The sequence below is a fragment of the Balaenoptera ricei genome, chromosome 19, assembly GCF_028023285.1.
Source record: "Balaenoptera ricei isolate mBalRic1 chromosome 19, mBalRic1.hap2, whole genome shotgun sequence".
Lineage (NCBI taxonomy): Eukaryota > Metazoa > Chordata > Mammalia > Artiodactyla > Balaenopteridae > Balaenoptera > Balaenoptera ricei.
The window spans coordinates 14006449-14024580 of NC_082657.1; the positions used below are offsets into that span (position 1 = coordinate 14006449).

At 49.9% G+C, this 18132-nt stretch overlaps 1 protein-coding gene across 1 annotated transcript; it reads right to left on the reverse strand.

Moving 5' to 3' along the window:
* Nucleotides 1–6297: 6297 nt before the first annotated feature.
* On the reverse strand, nucleotides 6298–16646 carry LOC132353981 (galectin-7-like). The gene is made up of 4 exons (XM_059905479.1): nucleotides 16496–16646; nucleotides 8000–8117; nucleotides 7037–7238; nucleotides 6298–6411 (listed from the first exon to the last, which is right to left on the reverse strand). Exons 1-4 carry the CDS (start codon nucleotides 16644–16646, stop codon nucleotides 6298–6300), a joined length of 585 nt encoding a protein of 194 aa, XP_059761462.1.
* Nucleotides 16647–18132: the final 1486 nt, after the last annotated feature.

The window sequence follows — 18132 nt, forward strand, 5'->3', positions numbered from 1 at the left end:
GAACTATTATTATTTTCCATCTGTAAATGATGAGGAGACAGGCAAAGAAAAATAAAGCTGTTGCCCAAGGTCACAGAGTCCATAAATGGCAGAACCAGGATCCAAATCGAGGTGGTCTGGCTCCCAAGGCTACGTGCTCAGCCACTATACAGCCTGTTGTCCCATCCACCCTGCATCCATCCAACCAAAATTCCATATACCCATTCAACATCCAACCATCTAGCCACTCACCAATCCATCTGTCCGTCTGTTTGTCCAGCCATCTTTTCATCCATCCCTTCATCCATCCACCCATCCATTCATCCTTCCATCCATCTATCTCGTCATCCATCAATCTTTCCAAACATTCATCCAAGCATATGTTCATCCATCCATCTAAACATTCAACAATCCATCCACTCTACCTCTCCATTTTAGCTGTTTGTTCATCCATTCATCATCCAGCCGTTCACGAATCCATCTGACCATCCATCCATTCAGACATCTAACTACTTATTTATTAGTCCATATGTCTATTCACTCAGCCATCCTTACGTCCAAATTTCATTCATCCTTTCATCTCTTCACTCCCTCCTTCATTTGTCCATGCAGTTCTCTGCCTTCCAGCACATCCATCCATCCATCCATTTGTCCATTTTTTATCTATCCAGTCATCCATTCTTCTCTTCATGATCTATTCCTCCATCCATTTCCAATTATTTATCCATCCATTTATCTCTCCATCTGTCCACTAACCATGTGTCATTCATTCAAACATCCTTTTATCATCATCTTTGTGTTGATTTAATAATTTGTTCATTTATTTACACTTTCATGCATCCATTTATTCACTCTTATTCATTCACTCACTCGCTTGTTCACATATCCAGTCATTTGTCACTGTCTGTTCAATTACTCATTCAGTTTATTGTCTCATTCATTCACCTAGTCTAGTTCTTAAACAGTCCTACGTTGCAATCCCCTGGGGAGCTTTTAAGAAATATTGATACCTGACCCCAACCCAGACCATGATTAGGTTAAACCACAAAAATGCCATTTTTGTGGGTTCAAAGTGGTTAAATATCAATAATTTCATATGTTCTAGCCTAGTAAATCTGTAGTGGGTCCTGGGCATCAATATTTTCATTGAGTTCTTCAAATGATTCTATGGATTTGTCAAACATTGATCAAAGATGTTCTGGGGGCCCTCAGACCCTGGATGGCTGCTGAGGAGGTCAGGAAGGGAGAAGGGCTGACCTGGGCAGCCTCCAGTCTGAGGCAGTCTTCTCCTTCTGGGCTCCCTCCTCCCTTACTTAACAGTCACTGCCCAGGGATGGCTGTCAGGAGATACATCAGTCACGAGCCTAGAGGGGCACAGGGAGAGGGTCCCCCAGAGAGCTGGAGAGGTCATGTTTAGTTTTCTATCACTGCTGCAATATGTTTGAAGAAATAATGGCTGAAAACTTACCCAATTTTATGAAAGACATTAGTTTCTAGATCCGAGAAGCTCAATGAACTGCAAGTAGGATAAATACAAAGAGATCCAGACCGAGACCCATCATAGTTGAACTGCTGGAAGAAAACAAACAAAAAAAAAGACAAAGAAAAATTTGAAAGCTATAAGTGAAAAACAACTCTTCATGTATAGGGGAAAGCAGTACGATTCACAGCTAAATTTTCATAGAAACAATGAAGGCCAGAAGGCAGTTGAATGATTTATTCAAAGTGCTAAACAAAAGAAAACTGTCAGTAATTCTATACTCAACAAAACTATATTTAAAAACTGAAGGCAAACGTTAAGAAGAAAAAAAAAACCAACAAAAAACTGAAGGCAAAAGAAAAATATTCTGAGATAGACAAAAACTGAGAATTCATTGCTAGCAGACTTCCCTGTAGGGAATACTAAGGAAGTCCTTCACACTGAAAGAAAATGACATCAAATCCACAGGAAGAAATAAAGAATCCTAGAAATTATGAATATGTGGATAAATATTTTTCAAAATTATATAAATAAAATTTCTTTTATTTTTTTCTTCTATTTTCTTTAAAAATGTGATTGTAGAAGTGAAAATTATAACACTATATTGTAGAGTGTATAACATATATGAATGTGATATATATAACAACAATAGCACAAAATAAGGTGGGAAATGGAGATATTTTGGAGCAATGCTGCTATATTTTACTGGAATTAAATCTGTATTAACATAAAGTTGACTGTGATCATTTACAATGTATATTGTCATCCCTAGAGTGACCATTTAAAAACCAGCTTTCAAAATATACAGTTTAAAAAAAAACAACAGAGGAATTTAAATGGTATACTAAAAATTGTTTAACACAAAGGCAGGTAGTGAAGGACTAACAGAGTAAAAACAAATAGCAAGATGGCAGCCATGAAGCCAACTATATCAATCACGACATCAAGTGTGAATGAAATAAACATTCCAACCAAAAGTCAGAGATCGGGGCTTCCCTGGTGACGAAGTAGTTAAGAATCCGCCTGCCAGTGCAGGGGACATAGGTTCGAGCCCTGGTCCGGGAAGATCCCACATGCCGCGGAGCAGCTAAGCTCGTGCGCCACAACTACTGAGCCTGTGCTCTAGAGCCCGCATGCCACAAATACTGAAGCCCACATGCCTAGAGCCTGTGCCCCGCAACAAGAGAAGCCACTGCAGTGAGAAGTTGGCACACCGCAACTAGAGAAAGCCCACGCGCAGCAACAAAGACCCAACGCAGCCAAAAATTTAAAAAAAAAAAAAAAAAAAAAAAGTCAGAGATCGTCCGTGGTGGTCAGCTTCCAAACTGGCCTCCAATGATATTCACACCCTTGTGTGAACCCCTCCCAAATGATACCAGGGCTGGTATGTGTGACTACATTTCATCAATAGAATATGGCAGAACTGATAGTATGTCACTTCTCAAACTGGGATATAAGAGACACTACAGCTTCTGTCTTGGCTTGCTCTCTTGCTCTCCCATTTCTCAATGACTCCCCCGGGAGGAGTCAGTAACTTCTTGAACGGTCCCACGTAACTGTTCATGTGACAAGAAACTGAAAACTCCTGCCAACATCCATGTGTGTGAGCCCTCTTAGAAGAAGCTCCTCCAATCCCAGTCAAGCCTTTAGAGCAGGGGTTGCAGACTTTTTCTATAATGGTCACATAGTAAATATGTTAGGCATTGTGGGTGACCCAGTCTCTGTTGCAGCTCCCGAACTCCACGGGTGAAGCACAAAAGCAGCCAGTAGGCTATACATAAATGAAAGAGCATGGCTGTGTCCCAATAAAACTTTATTTATGGACACTGAAATTTGAATTTCGCATCATTTGAAGTGTTAAGGAATGTTATTCTTCTTTTCATTTTTTTTCAGCTATTTTAAAATGTGAAAAACATTCTTAGATTGTGAGCCTTACTAAAACAGGTAATGGGTGGGTTTAACCAACAGCCATAGTTTGCCAAAACTTCTTTCGGGTGCTAGCAACTTCACTTATAGTTTGACTGTAACTGCTTGAAAACTCAGCACCACAACCTAGTTAAGCCACTCCTAGGTTCCTAACTTCAGCAACTGTAAGACAATAAATATGTGTTATTTTATGATGTTACTGGGATAATTTGTTATGAAGCTACAGAGAATAATACATTTTCAGCCTGGATAAGAAAACAAGACCCAAGTATATGCTATCTACAAAAGACACACTTTAGATCTAAGACATAAATAAGTTGAAGGTAAAAGGATTAGAAAAGAAGTACTATGCAATCAGTAACCATAAGAGAGTAGAAGGACAAAATTAGTGTCAGACACAATAGATGTTAAAAGAAATTTTACTAGAGACAAAGGACGTTTCATCATGATAAAAGGGTCAATACATCAAATATACACATCAAACTATGCACATATATTGCTAAGTGACAAAAAAGAGGTGAGTAGGTGAAAGATGCTCAATTTTATGCAAGGAGGGAAAAAAATTGCATATACATGTGTTTAGAAGTGCAGAGAGTTTTGGAAAGATACACAAGAAATAAAGACACGGGTAACAGAAGTTTGCTCTTATAAAGGAGGACTTTCACATACATATTTTATATATTTATAGTTTTTTTATTTTGAAATGACTAACACAGAAAGTTGTAAGTACAGTACAAGCATTTTTTTCCCTACACTCATTTGAGAATAAGTTGCCAACATGCTTCCTAATCACCTTCAAATACTTTATTGTGTATTTCTACAAACGAGAACATCCTCTTGCATGTCCACTGTAAGGCAACAGTGAGAATCAGGAAATTAACAGATGGATAACAGATTAAACAGATGGATAACTACCGTAATTAACAGATTAATAGATGGATAACTACCATAATTAACAGATTAACAGATGGATAACTACCATCTATTCCGAGACCCCAACCACATTTACCAGTTGTGCCAACAACTATATTTTCCACTGCATACTTTGAAATTTGTACTGTAGGTATATCTTTAAATTAATACATATATTTTAAAAATTATATATATTAAAAATTATATATATATTAAAAGTGATATTATATATATATAATTCCTTTAACAGGCAAATAAAAATAAAAATAAACATAATGAGCCCTGGGACCAGGGGAATTCAGACTTTCCCGGGTCCTCCAGTGGGAGAGGGTGTCTTTCATTCCACGACCCACCCAGAGATACACTCTCAAGGGCCGGGCATGGGGGTGAGGTGGCTTCAGCCGAAGGGTCTCAAGGGGCAGAAAAACGGGTCCAGAAAAAGCTCAAGTCCCGCGGCAGGGTTTGGTCTTCCCACCACCCTGGCTGTTTCAGGTTCAGTCGGCAAGCAGCCCCACTTGCTGAGCCTCCGTGGTTTTTTCTGTTTTTTTTTTTTTAAGTATTTGTTTATTTATTTATTTATGGCTGTGTTGGGTCTTCGTTTCTGTGCGAGGGCTTTCTCTAGTTGCGGTGAGCGGGGGCCACTCTTCATCGCGGTGTGCGGGCCTCTCACTATCGCGGCCTCTCTGGTTGCGGAGCACAGGCTCCAGACGCGCAGGCTCAGTAATTGTGGCTCACGGGCCCAGCTGCTCCGCGGCACGTGGGATCCTCCCGGACCAGGGCTCGAACCCGTGTCCCCTGCATTGGCAGGCAGATTCTAAACCACTGCACCACCAGGGAAGCCCTGAGCCTCCGTTTTTAAACCGCAACTTCTGCAGCGGCCCAAGGGAAGGGGGGAGATCTGTCTGTCACACTTTGGCCGGAGTCCGGGCCGGAAGCCTGAGGTACATCCTCCAGGGGTGCGGATCCGGACTTTCCGAGACCCGGGCCCAAACCCGGGCTGCTGGCACGCTGCCCGCCGCCCCCCTCCCCCGCCCCAGCTCCACCCGCAGCTGCGAACCACGGCAGCTGCGAGCCCCTCGCTGAGGGTGCGAGGCTGGGGGCACTCGCTTGGTCCCGGCTCCCCCGCCAACCACAGCTATTCAAGGGAGACCCGGCGACCCAGCGACCCCCAGAAACCAGAAAATCCCCACCTGGCGGTCGGGGGTAACTGGGCGTCTGTATATACCCAACTCCCCCTACCCCCTAGAATCTCGGGGAAGGCCGGGGTCTCGGGGCCGTCGGGCGAGCCCAGATGGACGAAGTGTGTGAACACGCTCGACGGCAGCCGGGACACAGGAGCCCGGCCGTTCGCGTTCCCCGTCTTCTCCGCGGGGAGGCTGCAGCTTCAGTGCGTGTCTGCCCCGGGGCGCGACCGTCGGAGGCCTGTCCTGACTCCTGAACAGATGGGAGGCAGGCGAGGCCCGGATCTGCCTCCAAGCCCCATCCCGCACCACCCATCTACAGGTGCCAGTAGGTAGGTGAAACCGGTGAGAGGCAAGAAGAGGGACATCGGCGCAGGTAGCCTGAGATTCACGCACCTGGGGTCTCCAAGGGACCTGTTTGCAGACGTACCGATTGGGGGGTCCCTTACACCCAGGGAGCGGGCGCCAAGGGATGGCTTGGGCCCCTGCAAATTCCCTAAAGTCGCCCCCCACCGCATTACCATCTGGCTGCTTCGCAAAGTGCTGCAGGGGGGCAAGCCAAAGCCCCACCCCCGCCAGATCGTGACCCTTCTCAGGCCTCCAGGGACACAAAGTGCCCTCGGAGATCCAGGCCAGGACCCGCCCCGGCCACGCAATCGCTGTGTGACCCTTAGTCAGTGACTTCACCTCCCTGAGCCTGCTATCCTCGTCTATGTGAAGGAGACACAGACACACAGGAGGCGCACAGATGAGAAGCTAAGACTTTATTTGCCACCCAAGACCACTGCGCCCCGTCCCCACCCGCCCTCCTGGGAAGGCTCAGAAGATCTCCACCAACTCCAGCTGCACGTCCCCGCCAATCTCCACAACGCACGCGCGCTCTGGTGGGAGCCGGTAGACAAAGTGGTGGTATTCCGAGTCCGCGACCACAACCTGCAGGGGCGAGGAGACAGGGTTTAGGGTTCCCGAGGCGACTGCGGGGTCATTCCCGACTCGTACCCACGCTGCGTGACCTCGTCACCCACGCAACCCCGCGTTAAGGAAAAGGGCTACTCTTGATTCTAAGCCCTTGCCGTGAGGATTCAATGAGTTCATTGTTGGCACGGGAGTGCTTTTTAAGCTTTGGCGGTGGATGTGGTCTCCGCGGGGCCCGCGTCCACCGCCTCACTGTGACGCACAGATTGAAAGTGGAGAACGGCCTGGGTGGCGGAGGGTCTACAGCGACCACTCCCTGCTGGGACTTATTTTGGGTCCTGTCTCCCAACCCATCCATTCCCCTGCCCCAGAGCCGCTACGTCAGACGCCAGTGGACAGGGAATAGGGTCCGGGATGTCCACGCCTCCCCGCTGGACACCCACCCTTTGGGCTCTTGCTCTCGCGTCCTTGCCACCGCCATACGCCTGCCCTCAGTGCGCTTGCGCCACGGGAGGTGAGGGACTGGGGACGCCCTGCCCAGCCTTGGCCGCGCCTTTGCTCCCCACCTCCGCCAAGGGCCTTCCTGGCCTTGCCAAGGGAAGAGACCTGGGTGTTGGCGGCCACCCCTGTGGCAGAGACGCACCTTGAAGCCTTTTCTGCTGGCGATGAGGAGCAGGTAGAAGGGATGCCCACGCTGGAAGGGAATGCTTAAGCCACGCTCCTCCGACCCCCAGGCACCACACTCCAGGCTGTTGAAGACCACCGAGGATTCATCCAGCCGGGGGTTGAAATGCAGGACGGTCTCACTCTTCGGCTCGTCACCGCACAGCAGGTTTATGTAGAACCTGGTAGGTGGCGGATGGGAGGGGGCGTCGGAGAGAGGACTTACCGATTGCCAGAGCACATCCAAGTTTACAGGGACCTGAGAGCCACACGCCAGTGAAGGAGGGGTGGTGGACTGAGGGCCAAGGAGCCCAGATCCCAGGACATCCAGAAACCAACTGGGGACCTGGACACACATCCACCTAGGCGAGGGGCACTGGACTATGGCCTGGGTCCCCCTCATTTCCAGAGTCTGGGAGTTGCCAAGGAGTCCTGGTCCTGAAGACCAGGGTGCTCCTGGTTCCCAAGTGTTCTCCTGTTCCCAGCCAGAGTGCTCCTGATCCCCCAATGCCCAGAGGGCTGGGGACAACACCAGGGACTCCAGTATTCCCAGGCATCGTAGATTCCCAGAAATCCTGACGCTCCCAACCCAGGAAGTCATAGGTTTGATTGCTGAGGCCTCCCAGGTGCCCAGGGCACCTCTGACTCACAGGCTGTTTTTCCACAGTTGCTTCAGACTCAGACTGGAAGTCATAGGATTATAAGTAAGAACCTTGTTGCCCTGGATCCCCCAGATTCTTAGAAGGATGCAGGGACCCCAGGTACACTGTCCTGGGACAAATGAGTGAAGACATCAGATTCCAGAAGGTGGAAAATAGCCTGGGGATTCCAAGATCCTGGTGGGAAAAGTTGGCCTGGGGCTTCGTTCTCTGGGCTGTAAGAAGTGAGGTCAGCTGAGCCTGGAGACCTCCCACCCCTTACCGCTGAGGCTTGGGGGTCTCACCTGTCAGCCCTGGTGTGCACAACACCACGAACAATCATCATGGTGCCGACTCCGAAGCCCTCGGGCACCGAGGTCCTGTAGGGCACATTCTGCAGCAGCAGGAGTGCGGGGGCCAAAGTGGATCAGGGAGGCAGAGGAGAGAGACAGATGGGTCAGCACCGGGGAGAACATGACCAGGACCCAGACCAGCAGAATCAGAGAGCAGAAAGGGCACAGAGGCAAAGGAAAGAGAGCCAGGCGTAGGGAAAGCGTTGGAGAGCAGAACACAAAGAATCAACAGGAAGATATTCAGAGAGGTAGAAAGTAAGGGGGAAACACCAAGGGGGAGATGGGAGCATGGGATGGATTGGGTCAACCCAGAAACAACAGCCCAGAACGTCATAGCACGCCCGAACACCCACTTTCTCCTTGAAACAGGAGACCTCAGCCAAGCCCCAGCCCCTTCCCGATTCGGGTGCAGCCTCCGGTCCAAAACCTCCCCACCTCCACACCCCCGAAGCACTCACATATCTCCCTGCCATGGCTGGAACAGCGGACAGGCAGTGGTGGTGGTGGGTATGGCTGCTGGGACCTTAAGTAAAAGCAGGGCGTGGCTGGCCCTGGTGACTCACCATCACCCCTTTCCACACCCACCACCCACACCTGGCACAGACCCTGGCCCTGGGGCCATGCTGGCCAGCACCCTCGTTCTAGGGCCTCTGACACCCCTGCAATCCCTGAGTATTCCCAGGTGTACGGTCCCTCTCCTCTGAGCTAATAATGATAGGAACAGTTAACAATAATAATAATAATAACATTATAGGGACTTCCCTGGCAGTGCAGTGGTTAAGAATCCACCTGCCAGGGGAGAGGACACAGGTTCGATCCCTGGTCCAGGAAGATCCCACATGCCTCAGAGCAACTAAGCTCGTGCACCACAACTACTGAGCCTGCGCTCTAGAGTCTGCAAGCCACAACTACTGAGCCTGCGTGCCACAGCTACTGAGCCCAAGTGCCACAACTATTGAAGCCCGCAGGCCTAGAGCCCGTGCTGTGCAACAAGAGAAGCCACTGCAATGAGAAACCCGTGCTCACCACAGCTAGAGAAAGCCTGTGTGCAGCAACGAAGACCCAACACAGCCAAAAATAAATAAATAAATTTATTAAAAAAAAAACACATCAGAAAAGGCTCATTGAGCCACCATCCCTCCAGCCTTACCTTCCTGGTGCCTGGCGGAGAGAAAACACTCTCATGCCCATTTCATCATGGAAAACTCGAGTCCTGAGAGGCTAAGCTGTGGGCTGCAACTCTGGACCCTCTCTCCCAGGTTGGGACCTGCTGACTAGGGCTAAGGATGTGTCTGCACTGAAATTCCAGTTTATGCTTCTGTAATATAATAATAACCATGGCAACGACAATAATAATAGAAAAGGGAGCGCAGAGGGGCAGGATATTTTGCCTGATGGTCAAGGCTGTCTCCTTGGTGCCTAGTGCAGTGGCTGGCACACATAAGTGCTCCGTTAATATGGGTGAAAGAAGGAATAAAAGATAACACAGCTGCCATTAACGAAGCCTCCGGCCTTTCTAGCATGTGCGAGAGACCACTGATCTCAGACAGGCCACTGAGGAGGGCCATTGATCTGCCTTATTTGACAGATAAGGAAACTGAGGCTCAGAAATGAGAAGCAGTTTGCCCAAAAAACACAGCTGTGCAGAACCACGGGGACTGTGTCTCTGGCTTTCTTGATCTCTGGACGTTTCTCTCTGGTTTATTCTGTCTCCAGGATGCCCTAGTCTCTCTGACTCTCTGTCTCTCTGGCTGTCCTGTGTCTCTGTCCCCCCGCCCCCCGACGTGTTCCTGTTTCTCTCCTTTGAGTCTCTCTCCCTCCTCCTCCCAGAACCCTTCCTCTCTCCCATCCGATGTTCAGGACAAGGGGGTGGGGAAGGAGGGGTGTCCTAGTACCCTCCCCCCAGCCAGACCAAGGAAGAGAAAAAAGTGGGACCCTCCACCCAGGCCCATTTCCACTCCCCACAGCCCAAAACTCCAGAAGAGGAATCCAGGTATGAAGGGTGGGGTCAGAGGGAGAATGCTGAAAGAGGGTTCTGGAAGACAGGGAACGGGCGGGTGGGGGAGCTGGGCAGAAGCCCCTCCTAGCAGCCCCCTCTCCGTTTCCACCGCCCTACTCCCCGCACCCCACCCCCATTGGCGCCCCACCCGGCAGAGGGAGAAGAGGCCTGGGGCAGAGCCAGGAACGGAAACTCTGGGTGGAGACAAGCAGACTCAGAACCTGAGCCACAGCCTCGCGGGCGGCCCAGCCTCCCTCCAGGCCCCTGACCACGCAGCTAGGGCAGTTGGAGGAGCCAGGGCCTCGGACAGGGAGGCTGGGCAGCTGCATTTAGGCCTTTCGTTGCGGGCTGCAGTCACCCCCATTTGGCAGAGGAGAAAGCAGGCTTAGAGAGGGCCAGCCTCTCACCAAGGCCTCACAGCAAGGACGGGCCAGGGCCTGGGCTGGAGCCGCTCTGTGTGCCAAGGGCACCTCATCGGAACTTTCAATAGAGAGGACAGTGGGGTCTGAGGTGGTACCACCAACATCTACTCGGGTGGAGAGTTTCCCAGGATGGTGGACTCCATTACTCTGATCACTAAGGGTGTCCCTTTTCTATACCTCATTCTGTATATTGCTGTGTATCCCACTAGCTCATCTTTTCCCTGATTTCCTCATTGTGGTGGGATATTTCTCCACATGCTTCCGCCCTGCAAGACCTGACTTGACCTGGATGTTTGGCCAAATGTTTGCATTCAGTCTGTTGCCAGTTTGATTGCTAGTTCTTTTCTCAGAAGTCACATATGGGCATCCTGGCTGGATTCTTATTCATTTGTGTTGATTATCTTTGATCAGTTCTGGAATAATATGCTTAGGAGCATTTTTGTTTCACCTCTAAATAAGTGGTGGATGTCCTTATTTCCCAATACTCTTTTTGTTTTCTCGAGCTGTAGGTCACGCTCGTAAATCATCCAGGTTTTAGCAGAACACTTCCATGAGCCTTGACAATACACAGACCTGGGCAACCACCACCCCAATCAAGTTTTAGCCCCTGAAACAGCCAGTCCCCCTCCGCCTGCCCCAGGAAACACTGTCACTCGTCAGCATTTAAGAGCCACCAAGTTCATTTGCCATGAAAACAAAGAGAGGGCTGTCCAGCGGGCGGAGTTTGCTGGCTTTCCCTCCTTCAGAAGTAACTGGGGCGAAGGGTGCTAAGTGTACCACGGTGTTTGTGGGAATGGAAAATCCCAGGCTCTGTCCATGTCAGCTTCTTGGAGACTTTGGGTTGGTTTTCATATACAGTGAAGATAATTCAGGGGCTGGATTGGTTTTGTAAATTCGTTTACCAATGAGGAAAATGACATGTTTTCAAAATCTGACCTTTTTTTTTGGCCCTGCTGTGCTTGACTTGTGGGATCTGTTTCCCCTGATGAGGAATTGAACCCGGGCCCTCGGCAATGAAAGCACCGAGTCCTGACCACCGGACCACCAGGGAATTCCCCAAAATGTGACCTTTTTCTGAAGCTAGGAAGTCCACTGGAAACCTTACAGTTTTATTTATAAATATAGTAAATTGTATCAACCCAATCACTTGCTAAGGAGAAGCAGTTGCTGTCCTATTTGGTTCCATTGATAAACTGAGTTCATTAAACCCCTTTAAACATTGTAATCAGAATGTGGGATTTTGACATGTTGAGTTTTAAGTATTTCCACTGTCTCTCCAAGTCCTAAGTAACCTGTACATTTCCATCTTGCGCTGTGAGAACACTGATTTGCTGTTTCTCCTCCTCTTCTGCCTTCCTTTCCTCCTTCCGCTGAGCACTTGGGCGCTCCAGCTGTTATGCTGGTGAGTAAGTGCTGCCTCTGGGGGGTGGGGGGCCCACAGGGTGGGGTGAGGGGGCTGAGGGGGCGCCCCTCCCCCAGGGCTGGGTCAGCTGGGGTGTCAGAGGGAGCCGGGGAGGAGGGCGCTCAGCAGAGGCTGGCCCTCAGGAGGGGGGCGAGGAGGGCGGCGGGACAGAGGGGAGCACAGCCCCGACGTGGGAGGAGGTGTCTGGGCAGGGGTGAGGGTCCCTGAGAGGTCCTGGAGCCCAGCGGGGGCGGGGGGCTTCCCCGGGGGCAGGAAATGCCATGTGGGTGTCAGCGATGGAAGGAAGCCCAGAGCTGCTCTCTCCCTGTCAGAGAGGGACGTATAGATGTGCACCAAAGAAATGGGCCGTGAACCCTGTGACATTGGACTGGAAATGGAGGTGTCCGTGTGAGCTAATAATTACATGATTAAATTTATGTTAGTATTTTTAGGTGTGATTTGTACTGTGGTTATACGGGAGAATTATGCTTCAAAAATGCACACTGAAGGGACTTCCCTGGTGGTCCAGTTTAAGACGCCGCGCTCCCAATGCAGGGGGCCCGGGTTTGATACCTGGTCAGGGAACTAGATCCCCCCTGCTGCAACGAAGACCTGGTGCAGCCAAAAAAATTTAAAAAAAACTGCACACTGAAGTATTTAGGGGTGAAGTGTCATGATGTGTGCAACTTGCCTTCCAATGGCTCCCAGAGAGAAATGGCAGATGTGGGAAATATGAACGCACCTGGGAGCCTAGATGACGTCTCTGCAGGTGTTCATTGTCCTCTTCTTTTAACTTTTCTGTAAGTGTGAACATTTTCAAAATGGAGGGGGAATAAATCAAACTTGGGGTTCTGATGTTACAGAATCCGGGCTACCGTGGTTCCCAAAAAGAGCATCCTCTCCAACATCCCTACCCCCCAGATGAGGCCTTGGAAAGCAGTGAAGACAAGAAGAACCTCCCTGGAGGCAGAACCAGAACCACTCTTTGATCTTCATGTCCAGTGGGCTTGACCTTTGCTATGGACTAGTGTCTGCTGCACGTTGCCCTGTTTCCCGTTTCCTGAATAAGAATGCCTTCACCTTAGTTTATTGGGTGTCTAGGGCCAGCCTTGGCTGGGCGTGACAAAGAGGACTGTGTGTGTCTTCCACCAAAATCCTGGCCTCTGGGCTGGACACAGTAACCAGATGGGCGCTTAGGGTTGTCTCCACTGGAAGAGGAGGTGAGTGGTCTGGGGAGGGGAAGAAGAGGACAGATGAATGTTATTGTAGACAAAGGGGTGGCCTGTAACAGGGAGCACCAGCTGACCACCCAATACCCACTGTCACTTTCTTTCTTAATCAGACTCCTGACTCAGTCCAGGACGGCCATGTGGCTGTTGCATTTCCCCGGGTTCCAGTTACTTTTGTTGTGAAGCCAATTACCCCAACGCTTTGCGGCTTAAAACAGCCATTGTGTGTGTGTGGGCTCATGGCTTCGGTAGGTCAAGGGTTCGGACAGGGCACAGAGGGAATGGCTTGTCTTAAGGTTCCATGGTATCTGGGCAACCTCTGTTACTACGGGGCTGGGATCATCTGGGTGACCTGCACACAGCCTTCCTAGGAAGCCTGTGCATCTTCAGAGTAGCCAGACCTCCTTCTCGGCAGCTCAGGGCTCCAAAAGCCAGTGCCCTTTCAGCTCACCAGATGAAAGCTGCCTCCTCTTTTCTAACCTGCTCTGGGAAGTCATGCCAAATCTCTTCAGGCTACATTCTATTTGTTATGAGTGAACAACTGAGGTTGGCCTGCATTTAAGCCTCCACCTCATGGTAGCAGAAGTGCCAAAGAATTGGTGGAGGTATTTTTGGTATTAATTTCATACTTTTGTTATTTTTTTTTATGATTTAATTTAATTTTTATTTTTTTGGCTGTGTTGGGTCTTCGTTGCGGTGCGCGGGCTTCTCATTGCACTGCGGTGGCTTCTCTTGTTGTGGAGCACGGGCTCTAGGTGCGCGGGCTTCAGTAGTTGCAGCACGCGGGCTCAGTAGTTGTAGCTCGTGGGTTTAGTTGCCCCACGGCATGTGGGGTCTTCCCGGACCAGGGATCGAACCTGTGTCTCCTGCACTGGCAGGCGGTTTCTTAACCACTGTGCCACCAGGGAAGTCCCTTGTTATTTTTTAATCAAAGTTATTCATGCACATAGTCTACAGATTCAAATAGTGGGTAAACAACATCTTTCCTCCCACCCATCTGTCCACTTCTCCAGCCCAACATAGCTCTTTTAAAAAGAATGATTATTATTATTTTGGCCTCGTCGTGCATGCGGGATCTTAGTTCCCCAACCAGGGATCAAACCCGTGCCCCCTGCAGCGGAAGTGCAGAGTCTTAACCACTGGACCAGCAGGGAAGTCCCCTGGTCGGTGTATTTTAAAACCACTACATCCACTTCCCTTTGTAACCACAGGTAGCTAAATGCATGTAAGTGGATATTCTGTGTGGGGCTTCTGGAAAATTCTTTGCAGGAAACTGACCCAGCAGCAGAAGAGCCATTTGACCCTCCACCTTCCTCGTCCTTCCTGTCTGAAACATACCATGACCAGAAATTTTGGTCAGGAAGTAAAACCTGTACCTGCAGACAGAATAATGTTCGTCGTGACCCAGAGGTTGTACTGAGTCCTTTTTCTCTCCAAGTTTAATATGGCCAAAAATATACATGCATAACATTTAAAGACACAGTTTTACAAAGCTTGGGGTGAAAGAACAGTAGTTTTCTCCCCACCCACCTCCTCATTTCCCCTTCAGGAGAGGCAAAGCAATTTTAGCTGGATCTTTCCCTCCATAGCTGTAAATAATCTACTTATTGCTACTTCTGGATCTTTCTGTTGGGGCATTATGTATTGAGACACCCACTAAAGAGGAAGAGGATGTAGCTTTCTTTCATTTCCTCACCTCCTCCCTCTCACTGTGTACGTGTGCCCTCTTACTATTTACCAAGAGACTTACAAAGTCATTTTGGTTAGATCAGTGGTCAGTGTTTACATTCCTGTGACTCTGTTGGCACCATTCACCAGCCAGCCATGTGGTGTATCCGTGAAGGGTTCTCCTTTTTGCATATCTTTATGTTTTTCCTGGAGTTAATGATCATCCTATTTTGTATTTGTTTCATTTTGTCTTATGAAAACGTACTCATATGTACTTCTTTTGAACTGGAATCCTGAGTTCTCTGTCCCTTGACAAAATCTCTCAATACATTCAGATGCACCCAACTTTCTATTCGTTTCACTTTCGTGGAGATTTTGCCCCTAGCTGTCCTTTACGCCAGCCCTCCCTTTCCTTCCCAATGGAAAGGTGGTTGAAGTCCCCAGGTAGTTGTCTCTGTGTACAGCTGTCACCTCTCAGCCTCCCATTTTTTTTTTGTTTTTTAATTCAAGACCCATTTATTCTCTAGTTCAGCCCACATGGAGACACCCTCCTTGAAAAGGCGTTAGATCCTTCCATTCACTTTAAGACCTTGTGCTGAAAACACGTGTTCCAAGGTTTCAACTATGAGATCCACATTCTTAAAGCACTAATTCTTAAACCTCATCTAGATCTCTCCCCTTGGATGGGGGCAGATGACCCAAACACAGCGAAGAACAGCTCAGGACTGTGGGCTCTGCTCGCCCAGAAGACCTTGTAGCTTCCCTGACCACCCGGCTGCAGCCAGGATTAGGGCCCTGAGACGAGGGGCGTCTGGTGGGTTACCGCCACCGCAGATGGGACACGCTTCCTTCGGGCGCCTTCCTGCCACCACCGGCCCCAACTCCTGTCCTCTTCACTAGGCTGGCTGTCACCTTTAGTTTCTCTGGAGGTTGGGGACTCCAGACGGTCTCTGCTCACACTTCTTCTGTATCCCGCCTGCTGCCTCAGCACTGCTGAGCCACACCAAGGGGAAAAAGCACACAGAACTGCTTTGCAACACACCAACGTTCCACACACAAGTTATTTTATAAGCCTGAGGGTTCTTTTTCATCAGAGGACATTCCCAAGGCCGTGACCTGCCCCGGCTCCCCACTGCCCTTGCCAGCCCACTGGAGGGCCGTGGCCGAGGTGCTGAGTTGGCACACCCCCCTGGCTCCACCCGGCGCGCTCTCCTGGAGAACTGAGGGCGGTGCCCTGGGCGCATCAGCATCTGTCCCGAAGCCAGTCCTAGAGTGACAAGAGCCACACCTGCAGGTCTCTTCCACTGACCAGCGCACAGGACCGAGCTGGGCGCACCGACCTTGGTCCGGACTGTGTCGGCTGGTCATTCTTGCCGAGGTTCACAGGCCAACAGCCGCTGTCCTCCCTTCCCTGCTCATCACCGCACCAGCGGCTCACTCCTGCCTGCTGCCGTCACACGCCTGGTAACCTCGTGTTCCGGGGCCAGCCGAGAACTGAGATCCCAGCAGGCCCCTTAGTTCCCAATAGGCAAACTCCGCATCAAACTACTGCTGTCTAGCCGTGTTCTCGAGGCTTCAGAGCCGGGAAAGTGCGGAGAGCAGAGCAAGCCGCGGAGCCCCCAGGCCCGGGCCCGCGATGCTCCGCGGAGGCGCCGGAACCTCGCTGCGGGCACCCCCCCCCAAAACAAGCGGCCTCTGCGCCCACCTGTCTCGCGGACCTGGGCGCACCTCCGGCCACCGCGGCCCAGGACGGAGGCGCGGGGCTCAGCCGGCCGGCGGCGGGCGCTGGGGCGGGCGGGGACCCGGGCTGCAGCCCCGAGGCAGCGCGGACCCGCCAGGCCCACCTCCGTTCCCGCTGCCCGGAAAGCCTGCCTCCCATTTTTTGTCCCACCTCCAGAAGCACCTGGTGCCATGGATTCCCGAGCTGTTTGGTGGTTCTGAATTCAATGAGTTTCTTCTATAGTTTTCCAACTCCAGCCTAGGATTCAATGTCTGGGGTTTACTAAGAGGTTACCACATATCCAGTACCTAAATTTGTCTTCGCTCTCCTTTTCTTTGTCCCTGAGGGTTTACAACTTTTAAAAATCCTTTAAAACATAGTGGTGAAGGGCCAGAGGCCTGGGATCATTTTTTTGGCGCTGCATTCCCTCACTACGTGATCTGAAGACAGTTGCTTTTCTCGTTATGTCAGTAAAACAGGGGTGACAGCAGTCCCTACCCCATAGACTCAATTAGATGACAGTGAGAAACTAAAGGGTGAATGTTGCTCAAGTGCCTAGAGCTGTGTGACACACACCAGGATATGCCATTTGCATGGGAGTAGCTGCTGCTAGTGGGTTTAGGAAGGGAGCCACATTCAAGTGACACATTCTCCAAGCTTGATGTGTCAGCCACATACATTCAGATGACATTTTTGCCTGACCAAACTTGATCTAGTATTTTGTCTAGCTGAGTTCCTTTCCTATTTTTCTTGCCTGGCAGGGCTACAGATATTCAAATGACACAAAGGGTCCACACATCTTCTGTCTTGCCTGACTTTGTTTTTTGTTTTTTAATTAATTACTTAATTAATTAATTTCTTTATTTTGGGCTGTGTTGGGTCCTTATTGCTATGCGCGGGCTTTCTCAAGTAGCAGCGAGCGGGGGCTACTCTTCGTTGCGGTGCACGGGCTCCTCATTGCAGTGGCTTCTCTTGCTGTGGAGCACGGGCTCTAGGCACGTGGGCTTCAGTAGTTGTGGCTCAGGGGCTCTAGAGCACAGGCTCAGTAGTTGTGGCGCACGGGCTTAGTTGCTCCGCGGCATGTGGGATCTTCCCGGACCAGGGCTCGAACCTGTGTTCCCTGCATTGGTAGGCGGATTCTTAACCACTGCACCGCCAGGGAAGTTCCTGTATACACATTTAAATGTTTTCCGTGATCCTGGAGCCCTCATAAGGAAATAAACGCAAAGAAACAGCTAAACCTTCAAGCTAAGAACAATAAAAGCAATTGTGGAAAAGTAACTAATATGTGGGGAGGCTAAAGGAAGATAAGAATTGTTTTAACAAGGCCTGTTTTCATTGAACTCTCTAGGTCTCAGCTTGCTGATAAAAATGTTACTTTCCTTGGGTACAAGTAGGGTGTCTTTCTCGTAGCAGTTTTTATCTCCTGTTTTCAGGAGAAAAGGGGAGATTAGAATGCCCTTCCTGTATTTGCTGCTTTTCAAGTGCTTTTAGCTCAAAATAATCCTCATGCCAAAGGGGCATATTCTGTTGGTGGTGGTGGTGTTTAATATCTATTTATTTAGGCTGTGCCAGGTCTTCACTGTGGCATGCGGGATCTTCGTTGCAGCATGCAAACTCTTAGTTGTGGCATGCGGGATCTGGT

Coding starts and splice junctions, on each gene's coding strand:
- LOC132353981 (XM_059905479.1), bottom strand. CDS start 16,646: ATGGGAGGCAGGCTTTCCGGGCAGCGGGAACGGAGGTGGGCCTGGCGG. Junction 8,118..16,495: donor CTGGGCCGCGGTGGCCGGAG/GTGCGCCCAGGT, acceptor CTCCCTGATCCA/CTTTGGCCCCCGCACTCCTG. Junction 7,239..7,999: donor GTGCACACCAGGGCTGACAG/GTGAGACCCCCA, acceptor GCCACCTACCAG/GTTCTACATAAACCTGCTGT.